At 61.0% G+C, this 22030-nt stretch overlaps 5 protein-coding genes across 5 annotated transcripts; 2 read left to right on the forward strand and 3 right to left on the reverse strand.

Moving 5' to 3' along the window:
• Window positions 1-1069: 1069 nt before the first annotated feature.
• Window positions 1070-2767, forward strand: A1Q1_03345 (uncharacterized protein; the record flags this gene model as incomplete). Its single annotated transcript, XM_014323177.1, has 1 exon — window positions 1070-2767. The coding sequence occupies one exon, from the start codon at window positions 1070-1072 to the stop codon at window positions 2765-2767; it is 1698 nt and encodes a 565-aa protein (XP_014178652.1).
• Window positions 2768-6636: 3869 nt separating this feature from the next.
• A1Q1_03346 (uncharacterized protein) lies at window positions 6637-9427 on the reverse strand (the record flags this gene model as incomplete). Its single annotated transcript, XM_014323178.1, has 7 exons — window positions 6637-6830; window positions 6888-7778; window positions 7911-8050; window positions 8337-8388; window positions 8530-8659; window positions 9082-9214; window positions 9408-9427. The coding sequence occupies 7 exons, from the start codon at window positions 9425-9427 to the stop codon at window positions 6637-6639; spliced, it is 1560 nt and encodes a 519-aa protein (XP_014178653.1).
• A 929-nt stretch (window positions 9428-10356) lies between these two features.
• On the forward strand, window positions 10357-11055 carry A1Q1_03347 (uncharacterized protein; the record flags this gene model as incomplete). The annotated part of the gene is made up of 2 exons (XM_014323179.1): window positions 10357-10608; window positions 10684-11055. 2 exons carry the CDS (start codon window positions 10357-10359, stop codon window positions 11053-11055), a joined length of 624 nt encoding a protein of 207 aa, XP_014178654.1.
• Window positions 11056-11258: 203 nt separating this feature from the next.
• A1Q1_03348 (uncharacterized protein) lies at window positions 11259-18620 on the reverse strand (the record flags this gene model as incomplete). Its single annotated transcript, XM_014323180.1, has 7 exons — window positions 11259-12365; window positions 12420-12546; window positions 12632-14156; window positions 14194-15558; window positions 15599-17990; window positions 18056-18292; window positions 18345-18620. The coding sequence occupies 7 exons, from the start codon at window positions 18618-18620 to the stop codon at window positions 11259-11261; spliced, it is 7029 nt and encodes a 2342-aa protein (XP_014178655.1).
• Window positions 18621-19516: 896 nt separating this feature from the next.
• A1Q1_03349 (uncharacterized protein) lies at window positions 19517-20159 on the reverse strand (the record flags this gene model as incomplete). The annotated part of the gene is made up of 3 exons (XM_014323181.1): window positions 19517-19670; window positions 19723-19972; window positions 20090-20159. 3 exons carry the CDS (start codon window positions 20157-20159, stop codon window positions 19517-19519), a joined length of 474 nt encoding a protein of 157 aa, XP_014178656.1.
• Window positions 20160-22030: the final 1871 nt, after the last annotated feature.

Consider the following 22030-nt stretch of genomic DNA (forward strand, 5'->3'; position numbering starts at 1 on the left):
CAGGGCTGGGGAAGGGAGGGACGCGTCTTGAGCCATCAGACGCCCCCTTGGACGCCCCTTGGCTGCAGAGCCCACAGGACACAAGAAACCAAACAAGGCAGGTCCATGACTGTTCCTCGGGTCTGATGCCTTCGTTGAGGGGCTCAGACGACGCGTCGGTTTTGTTTTGACAGTCTGCCGCGCTGCCGCTCTCCAAGAGGGGCCGAGGCAGGATTCCCAAGGACTCAACCCACCCAGGAGAGGGGGCCAGAGGCAGACGACATACATGGCCACTCCACTCATCTCGTCCCTCCCCCCCTCTCCTCATCTCCTCGTCCTTCCTCCTGCATCCTTTTCAGATCTCCTCATCCTCCTCTTCACCACCTTACCAACCACCCCATCCACTCCTCTCTCCTCACCATCCATCCACCTCTTGCGACTACCCACCACCGCCGCATCCGAACCGACTCGCGCGCCACCACCCCCGCGACACCCCCGAGCTAGCACTAAACGCGCTACAGGTCACCCTCTGTTTCACGTTCCTCGAACACGCGCCTGCTCTCTTTTCGCAATCTTGTCACCTTAACTCCCCTCCCCATTTCGTCACTTGTCATATACACCTACTCTTCTTCTTGTGTGCAGACACACCCGCGATCCCCCTTCTAATCCCCCTCTCGGCCCCTCGCACCCGCATCGACGCGCACACAACCGCCCCCTTGCTGCGATCAGACAACGGTCTCAAAGCGAGGTTCCCTTGTCACCGACGACGATCCCATAACGCGACGCACCCAGCGCATCGCATCCCCCTCATCTCTTCTCGTCACACCCTACCTCGCATCGCTCATGTGCGCGTAGACCCGGTCTACTTCTTCTCTCTTCTCGTGTCTTGTTTCTCGCGGTCCTTCTCTCCGGCTAGAAGTCAACGAGCGCCAGACCTCCTGGCTTAGCTCCCTGTCTCATAATACCGTGACGGCCTCCACCCCCAACGCCAACCCATAGCCGTACCCCATCCGCAAACACGCCACTGCCGGCAACACGTGTATAACCCGAGTAACCCCTCTCGTCGCACCCCCATCACTTGCCTTCCATCATGTCTTTCCTCCCCTCGACGACTTCGGTTCGCAACCTCAACCTTGCCGCCGCGGCAGACGTCTGTGACGTTGAGGACTCGCCGAACCACCGACTAACGAACACTACGATACGCGGCATCCCGTTCCCCCGCGAGCTGGACTCGCCATCAACATCATCTGCCGCGTTCATGGGCGCCCCCGACTATAGCGCGTTCGCGTCGTCGTCGTCGTCGTCCCGCGACTTCCGCCGCCATCGCCGCTCGTTCCGTTGCGTCTGCGGCCGACGCGCCGACTCGGACTCTGGCATGTACTGCTCCCCGGACTGTGCTCGCCAGGATGCCTTCTCGTCATTAACGCATACGCGCAACAACTCGACGACGCATCCCGACCACTCGTTTGAGATGGACGACTATGACACGACTGGATCCCGCCATCGACGAGCGGTCCGCGCGGACCCGTACCGCACCGACCTCACGCGCGAGGAGCGGCGGCGAAAGCAGCGAGCCGACGGCAACGACAGCATCTCGCCAATGTCTGCGCGCAACCTCATGCTGTCCCCAAGCGTACCCGAGCTCGTCTCGTCGCATTCTCGCAACACGTCAACCGCGTCATCCGTCTTTTCGCTGTCTTCCATGTCGAGCTCGATGAGCCTGAGCCGCAATCCGTCGACTTCGTCGCGTAATGTCGCCCTGAACAGCGTCATTCTCGAGGATGCACGCGAGAACCTGTCGACCGACCGATCGACCCTCAAGGCGTCAAGACGGACGCACTCGATCGACAATGACGCCCCGCCATCCAAGCGGCTAGCGGTCAACGACATGCTCGATGAGATCATCAGCATGGAGAATGAGTTTGGCGACGATATGGACACGGCCGACATCCACGCGGACTTTGAGATGCCCTCTACCCCCGAGCACGTCGCGTTCAACCCCGTCATCCGCCCGCCCCGTACACCCTCGCCCCCGCCAGTTGCGGTCGCGAGGTCACCGCCAGGAGCGCCGGCAGCGCCGGATCGACGACGGGGCTCGCTCGTCCGTTCGCGTCCCATGTCCAACCTCGCTGCTCACGCGTCGTCGTTGTCCGAGTCCCACACCGCCCTCTACCTCGCGACTGCGTCGCCGGCCGCGTCTCCGCCGCCATCGTTATCCAAGAAGGATCTGCGCCGATCTGCCTCGCCCAAGCTGCACATCCGGCGTAGCATCAGCTTCACCCCGCAGGCTGCTGGCCCGGCCCTCGCTGCCCCGCCGCGCAGTCGCTACAACGACTCTCCCGGATTGACTCCGGTGCGCCGCACCAAGACGGACGCTCTCCGCGCCACGATTGACGCGTGGCGCTTCCCCACGTCGTCGTCCTCTCCAGCTGTGCTCGAGATTGAGGGGACGACGCCGACGGCCGCGAGTCGCCTCGCCGCCGAGCCTCAGACGCCGATCCACTTCCGCCCGTCGCTGCTCTGGCCGCAGTCCCACCAGGTGCCCGAGGAGACCGAAGAGGAGGCTACTTCTGTTTCGCCCAGCTCGCCCAGCTTTGGCATGAATCTGCCGCGGCACCAGCGCTCGGCGTCGAACAGGAGCATGTCGCCTCCGCGGTCTTCGATGCGCCTCGGTGCGCTCCTCGGTCTCAGCGGCAGCGCATCCGACATGGACACGGACGAGCCCGACGACGCGAGCACGATCCGCGGCCGCCCCCTCCGCCTCCAGGCCCCCGCTGCCCCATGGTGAACCCCCGCAGCGCCGGCCGCAAAGCATTCCATCCATCCATCTGAACATTGACCTCATATCGCAATCTTGTACCAACTACGTTCATGCCTTCTGTTGTGAACCATACACCAATACGCATACTGTAATCATCATGCATACATTGTACTACCAGCGAGCGCGCGAGCGCAGTGAGCATGTGGGGGTCGAGTGAGAGTGGTGCTTCTGGTGAGCGGGCGCCACGAACGTCATGATGTGAGGCTGCGCGCTTAGTGTCCGTGGGTATGTGGGAACAGGCAGTCACCAACCAACGAGCCAGAGTTCTGGACGCGATGGATGGAAGCATGGGCGCTGATGTTCGTGGGAGTCGGGAAACAGAACAGAGGGAAGACAGAGAGGGAAGACAGAGGGAACAGAGGGAACAGAGGGAATCTGGAAGGGAATCTCGGTCAGAAGGGTTCACGAGAGCTGGACGAGGTACCGTAGGAACCGGGGTGAAGACTGGACAGGTACGGGAGGTCCGAGAGGTACGGGAGGTACGCGGTTCCAGCGGGTTGCCCTTGTGCTTGTGCTTGTGCCTGTGCTCGTGGTGCTGAGTCTGGGTCACTATACGACGGGTGTGTGCGGTCAGAGCTCGATGCGACCGAGACGGCCGAGACAAGTCTGGGCTAATTGGCAGAACTGTGGAGAGGACTGCATTTGAGCGTGTGTATGGTATGGTACGGTAACTTGGATGGTAAGGTCTGAGCCTCCCGTCCTCCGGACGCCTTCCGTGCTCATTCTCGGTAGATCTAGCTCCACAATTAGTGTAGTTCGCGGAGTGGCAATCACACAAGCTCCACACAAGCTCCGGGCCTGAGGCTAGAGGCTGAAGTAATAGTCGTGTATCCAAGGTTGCTTCGTTGCTTCGTTGCTTCGTTGCTTCGTTGCTTCGTTGCTTCGGTCAGATCGGTCAGATCGGTCGGTCCCAGCAGCTCCAGAGGATTAGGAGTGACCGGATCAATCTCGATCCACCCTCACGAGATGAATGAACATCCAGCCATCTCGTCCAGTACCCACACAGAGTCGTTCGATCCAGGCACTGCTTGCACAACCGGGTCATGGTCTAAGGCTCGGACGTGAGACTCTGAGTACTGGAGTGAAGAGAGGAGGGCAGGTGACTGACTGACTGACTCGCTGCGCGCTGCGAGTAAACGGGGATAGAGATGGGAGATGAGATGGGCCGAGTCCCGGAGATCTACATAGCAGCGCAGATGACGCTGAGTACCCTGCGGGTGACTCGTATGACCAGGACCCGGGATCTGGACGCGTCTGCTGTGTCCTGTGTCCTGTGTCCTCTGCTCTCCGCCTCAAATGGCAGACGCGAGGCAGTTCAGTGTTCAGTTACCAGGGAGCGCGCCGCGACATTGTGGAGTCGCGCTCGACGCTACGCAATCTGCAAAGCATGCAAAGCGCACCGAGCTCACCGAGCGAGATAGTCACCATGCCCCATTCCCCATTCCCCAGCCCGGGACAAGGCTCCGCGCAGTCGTTCGGAGCATTAAAGACAGCGAGAGAGAAATAGTACGTTATCCAGGACCCGGGTAGGACCTGAGGTCTCGGAGCGATGATTGATAATGGGACTATCTTGCCGGCAGAGAGTATTCACTCTGTGCTGCGCGCTGCGCGGGACAATCTCCTCCCTAGGTTCTAGCCTCCCTCTGTCCATAGCCTCAAGTCCGGTGGTCCGCATGGTTCGGGCCACAGACCAGGAGACCAGGAGGCCAGGACAGCGGCGTCCACTTTCACTTTCTCCTTCGCCGACGCTTCGCCAACGGCCAACGGCCAGTGTATACGAGGAACGCCCGAACGCCCGAACGCCCGAACAGCCGAACGGCTGGATGGGAGACTTACAGACTCGTTACGATACAGAACACCGTCCATCGCGACGCCTCTCTCGTTAGCGCTAACGGTCAGTCATGACCGTGCTTGCACGTCTGTGCATCTGATCACCTGTCATGTCCAGAGTGCCCGTCATGATCCGCTGCGCTCCGGGGCACAGGGGAATACATTAGCAGATGGGAGATCAAACAAGTGGGCTTTAGACTGGGAACGACCGCAACCTCGCAGCCTCGCAGCCAGCCGCAATCTGCGCGCAGCCCGGGGCGGGCCTTCAGACTAGACACTGGGGCCACTGGGGCTCAGCGGGGCAAGAAAGTCTAACTAGTCTAAGCTGCTCTCTCTCCCCTAAGATCGGTCGGAGTAAGTTCTAACCCTTGAGTGGTGGTGGCTCGAGACGAGCCCATCTTCCTAGACGTTGACGAGATCCGCGAAATGAAAGATGGCAGCTGACGCCGGCACAACTGTGGAGCCCTCAATTCATTCATCGAGGTGGGCAGCCCTCTTCAGCGCGGCAGACAGAGAGTGTACGGCAGGTACCGGCAGGTCGCGGAGGCGCCGAGACGCGGGTGGAGTAGATGAACTCCCCGATCGTGTGCCTCAGCGCTCTCGACGCGTGCTTGCCTGGTTGTAGCAAGGCTTTCCGGTGTTCTCGAGAAACTCTCGTCCGACTTAGTGAATCCTCAAACCTCAAATGCAGTGCGAATTGGAGCATCGCCCAAATCGCCCAATTTGGGAGACATGTTGGTTTGAGGCTGATTGAATCACCGTCCATCTCAATGAGTGCTCAATGACTAAATGTGGTCGTGCAGATGATTGAATGACCTGAATGTGGTGGGCAAACCCCAATACCGCCTCCAACTCGTCAAAGTTATGGCGCAGTAGTCGATCTCGCGAGACTCTCAGTCTCGGTGCTCGGAGGTGGGATCTCCTACCCCCGCGCTGCTATGTAAGCTCGATGGTGGTGGCAGGACAGTTAGATCGGTTCGGCGCCGGAGTACGCCGGAGTACGCCAGAGTACGCCAGAGTACGCCGGAGTACGCCGGAGTACGTTTTCTCCGCTTCCTGCGAGCTGCGCTGGACTGCGCCGGTTTGGTCTCGTGAACACCGAGTGTGGTCTCGTGAGCACCCCTCCAGCCTTCCAGCCTCCACTCCCAGCTCTCAGATCTGGACGCAGGTCAGTCTCATGCGAATGACATTCACAACCCGTTCGGACTTCTCTTTCGGACTCCATGCCCACCTGCATGGTCCAGTGCCGTGCCCGGCGTGTGTCGCTGGGACCTAGCTGGACCCAGCTGGACCTAGCGGCGGACCTGGCAATTGACATCTCGCATTCTGCAGAGCTTGTAGAGCTTCATGTGTGCTTCTGGGAACGACCGAAAGCGAGAGAAAAAAGCCATTCGCCAAACTTGTCCTATTCACCCGCACACCTCTCTGCCTCAGCTGATCCAATTCAACCACGTCTATTCTGCGAACCCAGATCTTGGACCGAAGCCCGCTCGTTCCACTTCACACTTCCCACTCACGTCCAGGCCCCGGTTCCGAGCGCCAAAGAGTTGCGATTCCGGCTCCATTCCAGTACTCTGACCCACTTCTGCAGGGCGAGGGCTCAATACCCGCTCCCACTCCCACTCCAGTCAATTCAGAGCAGACTCTGGCCAAGCCCCGGACTCACACTCGCACTGACACCGATGAATAGTCACACGGACACGCTGACCCGCATGTAAGGAAAGCACGCGCGTTCACCCTCTTACCCACGCTCACTCACACTCACTCGCTCTGCTCGTTTGCTGGTTCGCGCGGGGCGTGGGAATCGTTGCCAAGTGAGTACATGCATGCTTGCTGGTGGGACGCACGACGCGTCCCCCGTTCCGTAATGTATGACGTTGACGCGTGTCGCGCCTGCCCTTTTTCGTGTCGCTCATTAAGCTCGGTCGTTACGTCACTGTCTCAGACCCGATGTGGGAATCTCCTCGCAGTCGTCCAGCGGTGGGTGCCGCCCCATGACTCATGACTCATGCCTCGGCGTCGTCCATAGCAACGTCCGGGTCCGATTCCGGTTCTGGCGGTGCACGCAGCAGAGCCTCCGCCGTCAGCACGTCGCGGCCCCGCACGAGAATGTTGGCCGTGTTCGTCGTGCTCGAGTACAGCATTCGCACCCCGTTCGAGTGCAGCAGGTCCGAAAACTTGGTCACGAGACCGGATTTGTCTGCAAGTTAGCTGATCGCAAGCATATTCCAGCTCGTGATTTCACCTCTATACTCACCCAGATGATACGTGCTACTATCCAGCGACCGGAGATCTAACTGCAGGCAGCGCATCGTGCGGCTCGACTCGACCGGGTCGTTCTTGAAGTCGGGCGTCGGCATGCCGCTGTCGTCGGGCTCGTCCCAGTCCTGCGCCTGCTGAATGCGCTCGAGCGCCGGGCCCAACTTGCCAATCTCGCTCTCGACAGCCTCCAAGCCCATTGAGCTCCTGCCCCAGGTCCAATTGCGAAGCGATGCGCCAGCGCCCTCGCTGCAGCGCCGCATCATAGGCGGCGGGCGGCGCACACCGTCACTCTGCGTACGGCTGTGCCCTGAGGAGGAGCGTGACATGCCCGTCATTGCAAAGTTGGGCCGCAGCGGGGAAGACACGGCTGAGCGCACTGGTGTGATCACGTATGACTTGTTCGTCGGAGTCGAGCTCTGGCTCCATTGCAGCGGAATCGTCCCCGGAAGGCTGACTCGCCGGCTCTCTTGCGACATTGATGACGAAGAGCTCTCCGAGTCACTGTCGTCGAGCTCACCGGCAGCGCTCAGCAGCTCCTCCTCTTGGTCAAACAGCGACTTGAGCACGCGGATCTCGGTCGAGATGGAGATGCCGTCCTCTGTCCGCGTATAGCTGATGAATGGGCGGGTGCCGTGACCTGCCGACCGCGATCGGGATCGCCCAGAGGAGCTCGAGCTCGACCGCAAGGCCTCCTTCACTCTGGTCGGCCACACAAGAAACTTGCGCAGACGCTCGCACGACCGCTCCTCGACGTCTAGCGGTAGGCCTATGCACGCAAGAGGGGACGAGAGCACGGTGATCTCGGCAATGGGCGATTCCGGAGGTGACGGGGGCGAGTGGCTACTTCGGCGCGCGTGCGGAATAGGTGCGACAGCATCGACGTGCCCTGTGAGGAGTCAGCCACTAGCTCTGCACAGTGACAAAGCACACCCTACTTTGGGGTCTTCGTCACGACCAATTGATCCGTGTGTGCCTTGCGCGGCGACGTCGCCGGGACCACAGGACCAGGGTTACTCACATCCACGACCTCGGAAGATCTCTGCGGCACGCTCGAAGTCTTCTGCCTTCACCAGGAGGAAATCCGTGAAGTAGCTCGACTGGTAGAGGATCGAGACGTTGCCTTCGGCGAGAGCGGCGGACACGTGCCGGAGATGCGGGCTGTCTGATGGTCAGCTTTCTTTCTGTCATGGATATTTCACTCTGTGCTGCGCGCTGCGCGGGACAATCTCCTCCCTAGGTTCTAGCCTCCCTCTGTCCATAGCCTCAAGTCCGGTGGTCCGCATGGTTCGGGCCACAGACCAGGAGACCAGGAGGCCAGGACAGCGGCGTCCACTTTCACTTTCTCCTTCGCCGACGCTTCGCCAACGGCCAACGGCCAGTGTATACGAGGAACGCCCGAACGCCCGAACGCCCGAACAGCCGAACGGCTGGATGGGAGACTTACAGACTCGTTACGATACAGAACACCGTCCATCGCGACGCCTCTCTCGTTAGCGCTAACGGTCAGTCATGACCGTGCTTGCACGTCTGTGCATCTGATCACCTGTCATGTCCAGAGTGCCCGTAACTCAGGGTGGCTTATTCCCAAACTCCAGAGTCCATTCCAACGCCACGGCACAACAACAACGTAGACTCACCATAGTTGGCCTCAGCTTCCTCGCAGTCTCCGGACGAGATCTCGAATACACCCCACGGCCCGTCAATCTGGACATGCTCGTCAGGCGTCCATTCCGAGTTGATCAGCGACGTCGAGGCGAACAGGGCGATCTGCGATTAGCTCGAGGAATGCGACAGTGAGAGCAAAGATAAGGAACAAAGCGATAGGGGCTATGCGTCCCGATACCCCGATGGCGAATGTCACGGCGGCGTGGACACACAATGAGCACCGACAAGAGCGCATGAGACATGTCTGAGCCGCCGCGGCGCTGGCGGCGCTGGCTGGAGCTAAAAAGATCCAATCTGCGTATTTCCGAGTCGCGGTAACGGCGTGTGCTCCGTGCTCTATGGCGTGCTGCTGCCGGCACACGCGGCACACTCCACGTCGTCGGGCACGCTGCCCACGCCTGCCTGCCCATGCGCGATCATGGACGCCAGTCACAGAAGGAACGCCAGTGAGGAGATCACACGCCGCCGACCACGCTTCCCCCGATCCGATCTCCCCCGCTTCTGGACGGGTTCGGTTGACTCACTTCAATGCGGTTCGCGGTGAGGTTGAAGAACTCGCACTCCCTCGCGCGCTCTAGCGTCCAGTACAGCTCGTTCGTGTAGTTTTGCGCAAGGTGGACGGGTATATGAACGATGGACACTGAGGTTTCGAGGGGGCTGGGTGTCAGCTAACAGCGGAGATCAGTGAGCGGGAGCAGTGACAGCCAGCCGCGAGTGCAGCATGCAGCATGCAGTATGCAGCGCCGGGGCAGCGGTAGCTTCACGCCGTAACGGCATGGAGCAACTACGTACACCACACGGAGTGTGCGTGTGGGTGTCTTCCTCGCAGACGATGCGGTGGGAGACTCACTCGATAGTGATACTGGACATCGCCCAGCGCGCGGGGGAAGCGAGGAAGAGGGAGCGGCCGAAAGATAGCGGACGGCGGGAAGTCGGAAATGCTACACGGTTTAGCGATGCAGTGACAGAAAAACGAATGCGAAAAAGAAAGTAAATAGAGAAGAGAGGAGTGCAGGAGTGCGATGCATTGGTCGTCGTGCATCGTCGTGTGGAATTGAGTCACGCTGGTGTGCTTGGCCCATGTCGCCCGGCTGGTCTGGCTGGTCTGTGCGGTGTGCGATCGCGCGGCCTGCCGTCTGCCAGTGTCTCCCGGCGGAGCTCACTAGTGCGCTCACCCGCTTCGACGCCACCGCCGCGCTACATGCGCTACTGCAATCGAGGCACGCTCGGTGCTCCGCAGTCTGTCTCAAGTAGTCCTTACTGACAAGCTGACAAGCTGACTACCAATGCAGTGGGCCGTTCGTTCCGAGGCGAATGCACGAATGTTTGTGTACCGGTGGCCTTGCGCCGAGACGCCGCCGAGCTCTCGGCACCAGACGCAGGGGCCCATTGGCCATCTGGCCGGGATATGACGAAATCCATCCCCTCTCGTGTCGGGTCCGGTGGCCGTCGCCGCGCGTCGTTCTGGCCTCACTGCAATGCTGCTGCGGGTCGACCGACCGACGCATGCCCGATTGCACTGCACTGCACTCGCGCACTGCGCATGTTGTGAGGTACAATGCTGAAGCAAGCAAGCGGGAGGGAGGAAGGGACCAGAGCCGGCGGCCCGAAAACGCCGAGATTCGCGTAGGGCTAGGAACCAAACAACCCCTCGCCACCGCTACCCCGGTGCCGTTGCGACGGAACCAATTCACCTCCACCCCGCGCTCACTGTCTGTGCTGCGAGACTCGGACTCGTAAACAAAACCAAACCAACTGGACGTCGCCTATCTCGACATCCTAGAACTCGACAGCAACCCATGGCGACAAGACAATCCCTCTTCCCTGCCCCGCGGCAGTCGCTCCATCCGAGCGCCCATGCTCGGCAGAGCTACGCCCCCAACGCCCTCCGACAGAGTCTGCAAGTGCCTTCGTCCGACTTTCTCTCCTCGCTCGAGGACTGCGTCGCGAGCACCGAGGCGTGTGTCGCGAGGTTGGACGCAACGAACAAGGCCTTCGAACCGGGCATAAAGGATCTGCCAAGGATCAAGCGGATCTTTGACCACAATGTGGTGAGTACTGGGAGTTGGATGGAAGTGGGGTGACAGTGGTGGTTGGTTAATGGAATGAGTATGCTGACAGAATAGTGGTTCCTAGTCCTCCCCGAACCCACCGTCACAAAGCGGCGACACGAGTACGCCTCCTCGCTCCGTCCCCAGATCGACTCGCTCGTCGAGCGCGCCGAAACGCTCGTCTCCTCCGAATCCTCCCAACTCTTGCATGCGCGCGCAAGGCTGCAACAACTCGAGTCCGCCCTCCGCCCAGCCCTCCCCGCCGCACCGCGATATGCCAACACCTTTTTGAGTAGCGAGGAGGAAAAGGTTGGGTGCAAACTTGAGAACAACCTCGAGGGGAGGAAGGACCTGACGATGGCGCAGAGACGCAAGATTGGCATGTTGAGGAATAAACGGGAGAGGCTTGAGAGGGAACGCGCAAAATTGCTTGCTGCCCGCGCGTAGGGGCGTAGGGGATTGCGTAGGAGAGGGAGTATCGATGAGTAGAGACAAGCTGGAGCTCTGTTGTACGATAACTTAGTGTACACAAGGAATTACATCGAGAAGTTACATAGTCTACCCATTCACCTGCTGACATAACTGACCAAGACTCTCACGCACCCCTTTCCTCTGTCATGCCATTGCTACAGCCCCACACGCCTGCGCTTCTACTGACCGCCCCCAAGGGGACTGGGCTGTCCCCATCCCGCCAGGTTCCTGCTCCCATCGACGAGACTCGCGCTCCTGCTCCGAATCCGGTCGGCGAGGGATCCGCTTCTGCTCCTGTTCCCTCCCCCGCTGGGCGCCGAGCTACCCGGCGACGGCAACAGCCCCAGTCCATTCGCAATGGCGAGCTGGACACGGCACTGGTCGCAGAACCGCGCGCCGCCCAGCGTGTCGACGGCCACGGCGTGCGTGGAGCAGAAGGCGCCGCCGCACCCGCTACAGATCCTCCGGGGCTCGAGCAGGCCGAAGGACCGCGTGCAGTCTGGCGACATACACGAGGAAATGGCGTCCGAGACGGGCCGAACGGGCCCCTCCGGCAGCGTCCACTGGTATAGACCGTACTTCTTCCGCAGGGGAGCAGAGGAGGGGGCGCTGCTCTCGGTTGAGGATGGCTCGAAGGCAGCGTACAGCACCTCGCCGACGAAGCGGACTGCCGTCACGGGTCCTTCCTCGGTGGAGAGCACGCCCTTCTTGACCAGCTTCCAGGGCTCGGTCGGCTCGCCCTCGGCGCCAGATGCCGCACTGTTCCCGGGCACGACCTGATACAGGCCGATACCGTTATCGATGCCAACGGCGAAGAAGTCGCCGAGTGTCAGGAACTCGCGAGGAAGGAACGAGATGCCGCCCGTGAACATTGACCCGGACTCGAGCGTCGTGCTGGCGATGGCGTGTCCGTTCAGGCTGTACACGTACAGGCTCGTCTGCGACGCCAGCGCGACATGCCCGTTCGACTCGTTGATACCGACCAGCTGTACGGAGGTAGTGCTGGGCGTCTGCAAAGTGCGCGTGTAGCGTAGCTGCGACGTGTCCCAGACCATCGCGTTGCCGTCGGGCGTGCCAGTCACAAGAATGTTCCACGCAGTGCTGACTGCCATGCAGGTGACAGGCTGGTCGTGGCCGCGCAGAGTCGCCTCGCGAGAGAGCTGGACGTCGCCACGCCGAGAACCGGAGCCCTTAACGATGAGACGCCACGCCGTAATGACGCCGAGAGGCGAGACGGTGATCAGCAGCGTCGGCGATGCGAACGCCGCATGCTGCACGGGCACGCCCTCGACGATGAACACGAGCTGACGTTAGTTTCTCTCCACACGGAGACAACTCACCTTCTGGCCCGTCTCCTGGCAGTACACGCGCACCGAGTCGTCCGCAAAGCCAAATTGCACCGACAGGTTCGTGTGCTCTGGCACAATAAGCCTATGCTTCTGCTGCACGCTCGGCTTGTCGTTGCCCCTGGGGTCAATGTGGTCGATGCGGTTCTTGCTCTCGACGACGGGCAGAGCGCTGCGGAACAGGAGCTGCCAGTGTTCGGCGACACCATACTTGGTTCCGACGGGGTAGACGGTCCGCACCTGGCGTGTACGCGCCAACGACGCGCTGGGGATGCGGCGTCTTGAAAATCTGGCGCGGCGTCTGGCCAAAGTTGTGGATGATCGCGGTTGACGCCGCCTTCTCGCTCTCGTCCGTCATGGCGTCCAGGTCGACGGCGCCGCGGTACGACAGCGGGTGGAAGCAGTTGAACGCTGACGGGTCGCGCTGCTTGTATCCGAATGTGAGGTCGATCCATGCCGGCAGGTGCCGTGACACATAGTCAGACTCGAGCGCCTCGCGATTCCAGTGGACGAAGAGCATGGGATCCTCCATCGCCCACGGCGGGAGCTGAACGTCGTCCACGTCCTCACCCGACACCTGCTTCTTGCCGAGATCGAGACGGTTGACGTTCTTCAGGAACGAGGGACTGTAGAAGAACTCGGGGATGAGTTCGCGCACATCGCCGCGATTCTCGCGCGAGGCGCTGTCCCAGGCTCGTGGGATGGACGAGAAGAGTCGGTCTGCCAGGTCAAAGTTGCCGCCCTGCAGAGCTAAGAAGATCTCGGTGAAGGGTGACATGCGGATCATGTAGCCGCACACAATCATTGAGGATGAGTAGTGCGTGCCGTAGTGGAATGGCGGCTCACCAACGCCCTCCGTCGCCTGGTACCTCTCGACAGCGGCCTCGCGCCGCGCCTCGGACAGCGCGCCCATGGGCAGCGAGAGATCGCGGAACGTGGCCGGATTCGTGAGGTCGAGCACCTTGCTCTCATAGTCGGCAAGAACCCACGGGAATACGGGGTACTGCGTGACGTCGTTTGGTGTGCGGTTTGCGTGCTGATTCAGCATCTGGAGGTATGCAAAGTTGGAGATCTCGCGATTCTGCCACCGTCTCGTGAACACCTCGAGATGCTGCGTGTCCATCGCCTTGGCGACGTTGGCAACCGTGTCGAGGAGCAGCGAGCCGAGCACAGACTTGGCGAAACCCTCGCGGCTGTCAATCTTGGCGTTCAAGCGCGACGTGACCGTCGAGCGCTGCTTCTTGTCCTTGAACACGACGAGGAAGTTTTGCTTGTCTTGGAAGTACAGCTCGAGCGCGACGTCGCGGAACAAGAAAGCGCGCTTGTTGATCTCGACGACCTCGGCGTACGGCCACCGGTGCGAGCGCTGGTCGTTCGGGTCAAAGTCGGCCAGCGTGCCGGACGGAATCGTCAGGACGTCACGGGGGGCTTGGTCGGCCTCGACAACCTGGCCGTCGGCGGTCTGCACAAGGCCGTCGATGAGGTACAGGTTGCGCCGTCCGAGGATGAGCAGGCCAGGGAGGGCGTCCACGCCGACGATGCGCACAATGTTGTGCGCCGACTCAATGACGTCGCCAGCCTGGAGAGACCGCGCGATCAAGCGCATCTTGTCGTCACCCTCATCTTCGTCGTGGCCGTCTTCCTCGTCATCGCTATCCAGTCTGTCCTTGTGGATTGAGGAGCCAAACGCCTGCCTCGTCGGCGTGCCAGCATTGCTGCCAGATCCGGTTTCTGCTGTCAGCTGCAACACAGGTGACGTGAAGCTCACCTTCCTCGATTGGCGCCTCTCCCTGAACGAGCGCGAACGGATCGTCCCATGGCGCATCGTTGATCCTGGAGATAGCCGACGACAGCTCGTCGGGCTCGGGGATCGCATCACGGACCTTGCCCCGACGCTTGTGGTCGACGCGGTGCGTGTTCTGAATCCTCTCCAGGCGCCCGCGCATACGTAATGGGCCCTCGCTGCCGTCGAGGCGCCACTTGACGGGCCCTTGCTCGTCCGCCCAGATCCCGTTCTCGGTGCGGAGGCTCGCAACATAGCGCGGCCACTCGACCTGGGCGACGCGGTGCCAGTGCTCCTTCCTGTCTAGTGTCATGGCCGAGTGACGCTGCATGTCGGTCGCGAGGATAATCTGGCGCCAGGCGGCGTTTTTGTCCTTTTCCTCCTCGAGAAGCGATTCGCCCGTGAGGACGCGCTTCAGGACTGGCTTCTCGCGGCGCGAGCTTGTACGGCGCGGGGAGCCTATACGCTGCAGCAGAGAGGAGGAACGAGACAGCGGCGAAGACGTGGCCGAGGCGCTCGGGCTGGTCGGGCTCCTGATGCTACCAACGGACGCCGACATATCCCCGTTAGAAGCAGCCTTCAGTTGCTCGACGCATAATTGCATCTGGTTGATGGCAGTCGAGGGCGCCTTTGATAGCTTGATGAGCGCCTCCAGGAAGCCCGTGATTGCCCGGCGCTGGCGCTCGACGCCGCTGCCTTCGGCGCTCGCCGAGACAGTGGCAAAGTCGACAATGCTGGGGAGCAGGCTGTCTAAGCGCTTCGAGTTCAGCGCCTTCCGGAACCCGGCCGAGCTGCGGTACGTCACTGTCATCTTGGTGACGAGGTTCTCGAGGCGACCGTCGCACTCGTCTCCGCGCTCCGGCTCGTCGCCTTCAGCAGTCAAAGCCAACGAGCTGACCGAGGCTGCGATGCCAGCGACAGAGTCCTGAGGCTGTTGTAACAGCAAATCCAGCGCGGCCATGATAATGGCCATGACACCGGGGCACGCCAACGAGTCCTCGGGGCCAAGCATCTTGAACACCTGCTTCTGCACGGCGTCGTCCCAAAGCGGGGCAAGGGCGCGAGCGAGCGTGATGAATCCGCCCTCCTGCTCAAACTTGTGCTGGAACGACGAGTCCAGGCGCGGTGTAGCAAGGCACTTCTGGACGATCGTGAGGCAGGGCAGGACGACAAAGGGCGCCTGGTTGCTCTGCAGGAAGATGACAAGAAGGCGCGGCAGCGAGATCGCCTTGGCGAGCTTCATGGTACGCTTCGGCATGAGGATCTCGCCGATCATCGTGAGGATCAACGCCGCGGGCAGCTGCGAGGGGTTGGCCTCCGCGAAAGCCGCAAGCTCAGGCGGTGGTGCGTCTGTCGTTAGCTTGGCTTGACGCGGTGGGCAGCTACGTACTTTGACACAAAGCTGACACAGCGTATGCGAAAATCGGCTTGAGGGCATCCTCCGCGCTCCACCTTGCGATGAGGGCAGTCTTGAGAGCGTCGACTGCCATGGGAAGTGTCTCGACGTCGTAAAGCCCCGAGCGCATGGCGTACAGCAGCTTGCGAACAATGTTGCTCCTCTGGAACGTGCGCAGGAGGTTGTACCGCTTGTGCTGCGACGTGGCGAGCAGCATCTCAAAGTGGTCGAAGTACAGCTCCTGCACTTCCTTGCTGGCCAGGGCCCAGAGCTCAAACTCAAGCCCGAGGGCGCGGTACGCTGTCGTGTTGTTGACGACGGCGTCTTCCGACTTGCTGTAGTCCACGCCACAGATGAGGAGCAGGGTTCGCGCACACTCGACAGTGACGAGCTTCATCTTCGGGCGCAGAATCGCCGCCAGCAGCTCGTACCCGTGGATACGCTCCATTTCCTCGCTCGTCTGCCAGCAGTCCTTCGTCATGTCGTACAGGATCTGGACAGTCTGCGCGAGCTCCTGGGACGTGCGCGCAATGTCAATCATCTTGAGCGCGACGACCGCGCCGCCAACGGTCGTGATACCGACATCGAGATCGACAGTCGAGAAGGGGAACACGGCGCCATGCAGCTCGGCGCGGCCAAATTTGAAGTCTCGTGCACGAGCTGCGTGCGGGATCGCGGCATTCAGGACATGGTCGTAGTCGCCGTCAAAGGTGTCCTTGGCGTTCAGGCTGAAGGCAATGCTGTCCTCGGCGATCGCGGGGCCAGTTCTAACGGCGCGCACGACGGCGGAATTGGACGGCAGCAGCGCCAGCGTCTTCTGCTTGGCCGCCTGCGCCATGGTGTGCAGGTGCACGTTGATCGCAGTCGCGTTCTCGTACGTCAGGAACTTGCCCAGAGCCTCCTGGTAATTGCCGTGGTAGCGCGGACCGAGGCGATGCATCAGCATCACGAGATCTTCGTTAACGACCTCGTCGAGCATGAGCGCACGACCGAGCAGCCACTCGTTATCCTCGGCACGGGCAAAGGAGGTGTCCGCCTCCGGCACCTCGTTGTCTTGTATCGGCGCTCGGCCAACGTTGACCTGGATACCCTCGAAGCGCCTCTGATGCTCCAGCTTCAGCCCCGGTTTCGGCACGGGGTACGCTACACGGACAGCACCGACGCGGACACCGTTGATGTAGAAGCGCGCCTCACCACCTCCACCCGTCGTCGAGCGGCCCTTCCTGCATCCCGCGGCGAAGTAGACCCACTCATTGTGCGGCACTAGGGCATCAGGAGAGCCACACACGACCTCCTCCGGCGCCGTCGTGTCCGAGTAACCGCTGGTCGTGATACCTATTTGCGAATTCTCGAGCACGCGAATCTGCAGCAGCGGATACGGCTGGTCCTTCTGGCTGAGGTGGAGGAGGGTGATGGCCTCGTTCAGTTTCGAGATCCGCAGCCAGCAGGAGAAGAAGAATCCTTTCGTCGACGATGGCCACGGCTTGCCCAACTCAGGCACGTGGATGCCCGACGCATTGTTTTGGCTCGAACGGAACACAAACGAGTCTGGGTTGCGCTGCGTCATGGCGTTGTGGATGAGATTGAGTACCTCCTCATCGAGCGTCTCACCCTCCACCGGCGTATCTGTTGCGATTCGTAGAGGCGCCTTGCCACGGAACGGCTTTTGCTTCTCGGACTTCTCGGTCGCGTCTGGCGTTTCAGGCTGGGGGGTCGTCTCCCTCGCCTGTGACGGAACCTTGCGCATGAGCGAGAACAGGCGCCACGTCTCCTCCGTGCTGGTTCCAGCCTCGAGAACCCGTTTCAGCAGCAACAGGTACACTTCTCGCAACTCTGGCGTCGGCGCGGACCATTCCGGCGCAGTCTCCTTGCTCTCGACGGCATCGGCGAACCACTCTTCTCGCGGCGGAAACGTGTCGTCAAAGTGCCGCGGGGCTCTCCAGCCGTACAGCCGTGTGATGAGGAAGTCACCGAGCTCGGGTAGAAAGCTCTTAATAAGGTAGAGGTTTGGCGTCGACTTGGCGGCAAGCAGAAGAACCCGGAACAGGACCAGGATCAGCTTCTGCTGCACTGGCGAGGCATTCTTCTCGACCTGCCCCGATCGCGCAGCATCGTGCAGCACTGCCCGCTCCTTGCCCTTGCCACTTGGCGGTGGGCCGAGGACGTACGCCCAGAGCGATGGGATCGCAGCCGGCCAACGGAGACGTACGTCGCCGACCTTGTCGAGCGCCTCGGCGTCGATTTCGCCACCGCCCTTGAATAAGCTCAGTAAGGCGTAGTTGTTATCAAGGATATGCGCGAGGAGAAGGCTGAACACGCGCGGGTTGGGGCTGGTCTCGTCCAGTCTGTTGACTGCGGGGAGGAGGGATGCGTAGCCAAAGTGGTCCTGCTCGTTAGCTGACACGATCTCGAGAACCAGCATCGGGTGCCACAGTGATGGCTAGCACTCACCCTGAAGTGCGCCTCGCCACCCCTGTCCATGGCCCACGCAAGCACCTCGAACCACAGTCTCTGGCCTTCAGCGAGCTGCACCTCGTGTACTAGCCACTCGTCGGGGGAGATTTCGTCTGGACGGGATTTCCACGCCAGCGCGTCCAGCGAATTGACGAGCGCCTCGAACCCGGACTGCTTGCGGAACGCCCGTCGAGTGCTGGCAGTGGCTGGCATCGAGAGGAGCTGGGAGAACGTCTGGGCGTCAGCTAAAGCGGTCAGAGGCACAAAGCTATCAAAGGAGACATACCTCGACATACTGCATCAGACCCTCGTCGTGCTGCAGCGCATGCACTAGCCCGACGACCTGCAGTGCCTCGTGGTCGTCTTCCTCCGCCGGCGGCAAGGAAGGCACGCTGTCGCCCGTCGGAGCCGGGGACGGAGCCGCGGGCGTAGCGAGTCTACTGCTGTTGACTGGGGCTGCTGGACCCTCGCCGCTGTTCGGCACAGCCGGCTGCCCAGTCTGCCCAGCCTGTCCTGCGGGCGGGGTCGGCTCGCGTGCCAGGTCCTTGAAGATCTTGAACATGGCTGGGATACGATACTGCTCAGAGCATAACCAGGGGACACGGCGGGGGGAACGGCGACAGTCGCTATCGCTTCGTCCTTCGTTCGGCTTTGGTCTTTGGCTGATCTGATGTTGTGCGTGTGAGCGGGAGGCGAAGCGTGTGTGATGAAAGCAGTCAGTACCGTGCTTGTCGCTGGCCTGTGATCTGGTGACGCAAGTACGGTGGCCAGTGCGATGCGGGGTTGTCGGTTGGCACGTGAGCTGATCTCCCACGGTAACAAAGGCCACTGTGCCTGGAACCAAGGGGCTGGGCGCGTGTGTGATGTGTGATTCGAAAGGCGAGACTCGCCATAGAAAACCAACTGCGCACAGAACTCCGGTGCAGGGGCGGTGTTCCTGACGTGCGGTTTGTTGGTAGGCCTGGTATTGGTAGGACTGACATAGGATCCATAGGATCCGTAGGAACGCGGGGCGGGCACAACAGTCAGACGCGATCAGAATTAGCAGCGGGCACGCGGGGGCGACGGGGTCCCTCTCCCCTTTCTGTCCTGTCTGGCAAGTTCGAAACAACAGTTGTTGGAGTCACCCGAACGCCTGTCAGCTGCGACACGGTGCAGAATGCACAGAATGCACCGCAGCAATGTCTTGGTCTTGGCGTGTCGTGTTAGCAAGTCACAATGAGGCAGTGCCCGCAACCCTTGGCGGCAACAGCAGCCGGCTCCATGGACGCGACGTACGCGACGCAGCGACGCAATCATCGGGTCAGTTACCTTCGGGGACGAATAGCTAGACGATACACGGGATATGCATCACTTTAAACAGTGTAGAGGAAAAGCGAATAGTTCTACTGCTACTAATTACCTAGGAGAGATGAAGGGGGTATCGGGTCGAGCGGTCGAGGTTGAGTCGCTGGCCGTTTAGAGGAAGACAGCGGCCATACCGGCAGCAACACCGGCGACGGCGGCGCCCATAGCGACCGAGTTGTGGGCCGCGGCTCCGGCATCCTTGACACCGCTGGCAGCCGCGTTACCCGCGCTACCGGCGGCGCTGGTAGCCTTCTCGCCACCACCGCTAAACAAAGTCAGCATGCAATGTTGAGACACGGGGAAATTGAAATACTCACGCAACACCAGAGGTGAGGCCGTCCCATCCGCCCTTGACGCCCGAGGTGAGGCCGTCCCAAGCGCCCTTGGCACCCGAGGTGGCGGTCTCCCAAGCGCCGGCGCCGCCAGAGGTGACAGTGCCGAAGACGCCCTCGGCGCCAGAGGTAACAGTGCCCCAGACGCCGCCGGCGCCAGAGGTGGCAGTGTTCCAGGCGCCCTCGGCGCCGTTACCGACCTTGGAGCCGACAGACTCGGCACCGTTCTGGTTGTCTGTGGGTCAGCGGGAGAACATAAGACGGTGGTGAGCGCAATGGAGCTTGGCGAGCCGGCGGCGTGAAATGGCAACGCGAAGCAGCGAACACTTGTGCGGTGCTCAGGTCTACTCACCCTGACGGGCGACGATGATCTCGCCAGCAGCGACGAGGGGGACGAGGACGAGAGCGGCGGAGAACTTCATTGTGGATGTATGTGGGGTTGAGTATGGGGGGAAAGACAGGAGGGTTGCAGCGGCCCAAGATTATTTATACGAGAGATGAACGGACAGTGGACTAGAGAGGGGGGCAAGGGTGCGGGGGAAGTGCATCGGAGGGGGAGAGGGCACCGGAGGCGCGAGGCGTTGAGCGTGCCAATACGCAATGTCCAGGGTGGGCGAGCCGCGAGTCCCGAGAGAGGAGGCCGAGCGAGCCACAGCCCCAGGTACGTACCTGTGGTGCGGGCGACTGGAGCAAAGACGCACACAAACAGCCAGGTTTGGCCGTGAGGGAACGGCAGACGAGCAAAAGTGAAAGAACGGGTGCATGAAACCTGGACGGCGGAGGATGCCTGCAGGGTCGGAGCTGCGTGGTGCAGGAGCAATGCAGGGGCTGGGCGATTAGCGCATGATCGCCAAACCTACGCCTAAAACGTCAGTGGCCACTTGTCGGCCAGTTACATAATATCTGGAGCCTGGCATACCTGAGCCCCACTGCACACCCGCCCGACAGCGAATGACGACGTCATAACCTTTTGTGTTCTTGTGCTGATCGATCTCGGCGCATCCTGGGCTGAGAGCTGGGCTGACAGCCTTGTCGCAGCCCTGCATTACTCTCTCTCTCTCAATTGCACACGAGCTTCCACTTGTTTTGGCCATTTCACTTGCTGTTTGTATTCTGGCATTGCGCAGCATGGCGGCAACCCTATTGCGCTATTTCGGCTTATCCTGTTCATCACCCTCCCACACAACTGGCTCGTCGGGCCCGGCAGTCTGATCCCGCCACCATCGCCCTGGCCGCAACCCCGCTAGGCAACCCCGCTAGCCCGCTGCACGACGCCGAACCCGCAACTCCGATTCGCTCACCGAACGGGGGTCGCGACCGAGTGAGACACCCGAAAGCGGGGTGCTCACTCACTGCTGAAGTGCTGAGAGGCCTCGTGTGTTTACTCTTCACTCTTCCGATCGGAGCCGTGCGGTAGCGGTGCGCAAAAGTCAGCTTCTACCAGTGCAGAACGTCAGCTTCTGTGCACGCGCTCGCATTCCAGCATTGCATCACGCCGCAGTACGCTGACGAGAGTGCATTGCCCGCAGGACCGCCAGGACGCTCGGAGATGCGCGACTTTCGAACTCTTCGATGCAAATGTTGGGTGGCAAAAGCTTGGATTCCAAGGGCAGTTGCACGCATGCACCGCCTCATCAGCGGCCGGCAACCGCCGCGCAGAACGCTGATGCAAGCTTCCTCCGGTGCCCGTGTGCCCGCCGGGATACTGGAAATCGGGCTGGATATCGCCAAGCCCCAACCCGGCGGCAAGGCCAGGCAAGGCGGTGCAGGAACGTTCTGGCCACGCTCGATCGGCATGCAGACGGCGGCCGCCAGATCTCTCTGCGCACCGCGCACCAACTGCATGCACCATGCACATTGCACTGCTTGTCACCTCGATCTCGATCGTTACTATGCACAGGTGTCAGCCACCCGGTGCGAGCACCGATCGCCTGCGGATCTCTGCTCCGCAGGGACTGACTAACACACCGTCGGCATATTGGTCACGAGGTTTTCCAAGTGAACGGTGCACCACCACGAAGAGGAGGTATATAGAGCCAGGTCCAAGGTCCCGAGTTTCCCCAGACCTGGTGAAACGCGAAACGTACGTACGAGCTGAGTTGCAGATGCGCAGTGCGAATGACTGCGCGATGTCAGCTTGAGCAAGGTGATCGACGGATGAAGGCATGACGACACAGCATGTGTGCCTCCACCGAAAACGACAGCTTAACATTCGTAAGCTTCTTGATCCTCAACTTTTTCAATCTCCTCCACCCATGGCATCCACTCCGTCCATCACAAGTCTACACTTCCA

This window comes from Trichosporon asahii (genome assembly GCF_000293215.1).
Source record: "Trichosporon asahii var. asahii CBS 2479 unplaced genomic scaffold scaffold00056, whole genome shotgun sequence".
Classification (NCBI taxonomy): Eukaryota; Fungi; Basidiomycota; class Tremellomycetes; order Trichosporonales; family Trichosporonaceae; genus Trichosporon; species Trichosporon asahii.